Below are 2,958 nucleotides of genomic sequence, written 5' to 3'. Positions count from 1 at the left end.
TCCAGGTCCCGCGCGATTCACAACAAGACGAACACCAAGCTAGACTCCGGCGCGCCAGCATGCGCATGGCCCCTCGACAGACATCCCCCGCCCCCCCTCCCCCCCCCCTCTCGCTCCACGGCTCAGACATCCACACGCATTTGCACCATGCGCAAGCCGGGCTCTGCCCAAATGAAGCAGGTAGTGACACTCCTGACAAGTCCCCGCCGACCGGAGAGGGCCACAGGGCCAGGACAGATGACAAGGGCCTGGGAGCATATCAGCCCAGGGGAGGCCCTCTTCTGCCAACCATCATTCCGCCCGGAGGAAGAAACGGTTCGCGAGAAACACCCTCCCCAGACGGACTCCAATGCCCCCGGCGGGGCTGGCCCTCCGACGATGAGAGGGGACCACGGGGCCTGGCTAGAGGGAAGCCCATGGGGGGCGAAGTCCTGCCCAGAGCCCCGGGCGCGCCGGCTCTTCCCCCCCCCCCCCCGGAACGGAAGAGACACGCATTCGGGGGGGGGGGCGGGACAGGTGTCCCCCTCCTCCCCGTACAGCCGGGCCCTCGGCCCGCCGTGGGCGGCACGACCGAGGGGGGCAGGGGGCAGCCCCCTCCGTACAAGGCCCGATTCCCGGTGATACCCCGCGGCAGCAAGCGGCGGGGGGGCTGTTGTGTGCGCCTTCCGGGGCCGCCCCCCCCCCGTCCCCCGGCTCGCCTACTGCGCCCCTTTTCCCGCCGATGCCGACCGGGGGGGGGGGGCTTTCTCTCGCGGGCGATCCAACCCCAGCCTGGGCAGCTGCCAGTGCATTGCCCGGGCTCTTCCCGCCTCTCCTGTCGCAGGGTAGCTGGAACGCCGGCACCCGCACCCGGACGGCGGGAGGCTAGTTTAGGGTCGAGGCGCCGCGGGACCGGGCAGTTGGTCGGCATCTGGGCCACCCTGGGCGTGGTCCCGCCTGTCCCCCCACTACCGTCCCCCGCCCGCCGAAGTCCGGCTTCCCCCGGCAAAGGTGTCTCCCGACCGCACAACAGGCGGAGCGGGGCCCGAACACGACCGGCAACCTGTCGGCCAGCAGGCCCGGGGCGGGGGCGGGAGACGGTGCGCAGGAGAGAGAGAGAGAGAAGGGTCGTGGCATTTATGGCACTCCAGTTATGCAACTCCCAAGGCCCCATAGCTCAGTTGGTTAGAGCGTCGTGCTAATAACGCGAAGGTCGTCAGTTCGATCCTGGCTGGGGCCAGTTCCTTTTTTGGGCACCGCGCCCTCGCCGCCGGGAAAAAACAAAAGAGAGATGCGCTCCCGCACGGGATCGAACCGCGGACCTTGGGATTAACAGTCCCACGCTCTACCTACTGAGCCACAGGAGCACGATGTGTGTGGCAACCACGGGCCTTTTGAACGTGTGCAACCATGATGTCGCCTCCGACGCCGCGCCGGAACTTCGCTCCGCTCCCCTCCTCCGCACCTGCCGCACCTCGCCCTGCTTGGCTTGCCGCCGTTGTCGCCTTCCCGCCAAATTCGGCCATGCCCTCCGCGCGTAATCAAATAGCTGGGAGATCCATTTTTCTGCCCTTTTTTTCTTACAGGTGGCGCGCCCCTCGGCGATGCAGCCCATTCCCTCGGGTTTTCCCCCTCTTTCCCATGTATTTCCTCTTTTCTAGGCACCCCTATATAAGGGCCCCCCCTTTTCTCGCCTCCCCTCCAAGGGCCCAGCACCGTGGAGGATAGTCATTCTCCTCGACGGAGGCCTTGACTTCCCGTTGCTCTGCCTCTGTACGTCGCTCCCTTTGAGCGGTGTGACTCAGTCCCTGATGTACACTTCCCATAAGGACACACATCACCAGCTCCCCTTTCTTTTGTTGTTGTGTCCATGTCCGAGTGGTGAGACCCTCTCGGGGCCGGAGGCTCTGGGTGGTTCAGGGAAGGCCCTCACCGGTCCCCCATAATCACATGCGCGAGCCGGGGTGTCTCAACCCTTCACCGCCCAAATCCCAGAATGGGTCACGGGCCGTCGCGTGACCATATCCGAGAGGTCGGACCCCCGGCTCCCCGCCTCCTCTTGGGCAGAGCCGCGCCTCCGTGCAAAGGCCCTTCGCCCCGCCCTGCCGCCCGCTCCCTCGGCGCACAGGGAAGAGGGGCAAGGTGCCCCTTCTCCCATGTGCCGAACCCCCATATGAGGGACGGTTCCCGCGCCCTCCATCCCATGTACGAGAGACTACCCCAGAAAGGATAGTCATTGCCTCCTTGGCCTGGCTCTCTCCCCCCCCCCCAAGCCAGAGTAGTCTCTGATGTAAATACTTTTGCCTCCCCAACAAGACCGCGCGCGCTTTATTGTCATCGCTTGCGTTGCTGTACCTCTCGAGACGAAATGCTTTCCCCCAAGGCGTCACCTCCATCTGGGAGAACAGGCCTCGGTGGATCAGTCCGAGCGTTTCGGTGCGCGCTTCCGCGCCGCGGCTGGCCGCCTGATGCCGCCGACCAGTGGGGCTGATCCTCCTCTTCCGGGGGGCAGCCTTGCCTCCCCGCCGCCCGCATCGGGGGGGTGCATGGGGAGAGAGAGCGCCGCCTCCTCGATCCGGGCGAGGCCCCGAGCAGACCCTGCCCCGGGGAGGGTTTTTTTTGCTCTTTCCACACGCCCGAGCGCGTCCCTCCGGGGAAAAAGGGCGCGGATCAAAAAGAATGCTCCCGATCCGGGAATTGAACCCGGGCCTCCCGCGTGACAGGCGGGGATTCTCACCACTATACTAATCGGGAGTGGAGATGATGGGTGAGAAGGGGAAAGGGCAAAAATACCACGGGGAATGCCCCGCGCGGGTGTGTGCTTGCCATGCCTGGCTTCCCCCACCAGGGGGGGGGGGATGCCCATCGTGCCGTCGTGGTGCTGCCGCCGGCGCCACAGCGCATGGCACCGGCTTCGGACATCGGGCAAGGGTGCCTGCCTGCCTGCCTGCCCGGGCCACGCGCTTGCCGGTGTGGGCA

At 66.2% G+C, this 2,958-nt stretch overlaps 1 protein-coding gene and 3 non-coding genes across 4 annotated transcripts in view; 1 reads left to right on the top strand and 3 right to left on the bottom strand.

Annotated features, from left to right (window-relative positions):
* H696_02756 (hypothetical protein) overlaps window positions 1-149 on the bottom strand; it is a gene marked incomplete at both ends in the record, with an annotated part of 3,326 nt that extends 3,177 nt beyond the window's left edge. The window contains one exon of the mRNA XM_009496653.1: window positions 147-149. Within this exon, the coding sequence (XP_009494928.1) occupies window positions 147-149 (3 nt within the window). The remainder of the gene's footprint in view (window positions 1-146) is intronic.
* A 996-nt stretch (window positions 150-1,145) lies between these two features.
* Window positions 1,146-1,219, top strand: H696_02755. Its single transcript has one exon. It is a non-coding gene; the product is annotated as a tRNA-Ile (tRNA).
* A 54-nt stretch (window positions 1,220-1,273) lies between these two features.
* H696_02754 lies at window positions 1,274-1,346 on the bottom strand. Its single transcript has one exon. It is a non-coding gene; the product is annotated as a tRNA-Asn (tRNA).
* Window positions 1,347-2,661: 1,315 nt separating this feature from the next.
* Window positions 2,662-2,733, bottom strand: H696_02753. The gene has a single exon. It is a non-coding gene; the product is annotated as a tRNA-Asp (tRNA).
* Window positions 2,734-2,958: the final 225 nt, after the last annotated feature.

Source organism: Fonticula alba (genome assembly GCF_000388065.1).
Source record: "Fonticula alba strain ATCC 38817 unplaced genomic scaffold supercont2.4, whole genome shotgun sequence".
Classification (NCBI taxonomy): Eukaryota; order Rotosphaerida; family Fonticulaceae; genus Fonticula; species Fonticula alba.
The sequence above is the reverse complement of the archived record's forward strand: the minus strand, read 5'-3'. Positions and strand labels throughout refer to the sequence as shown.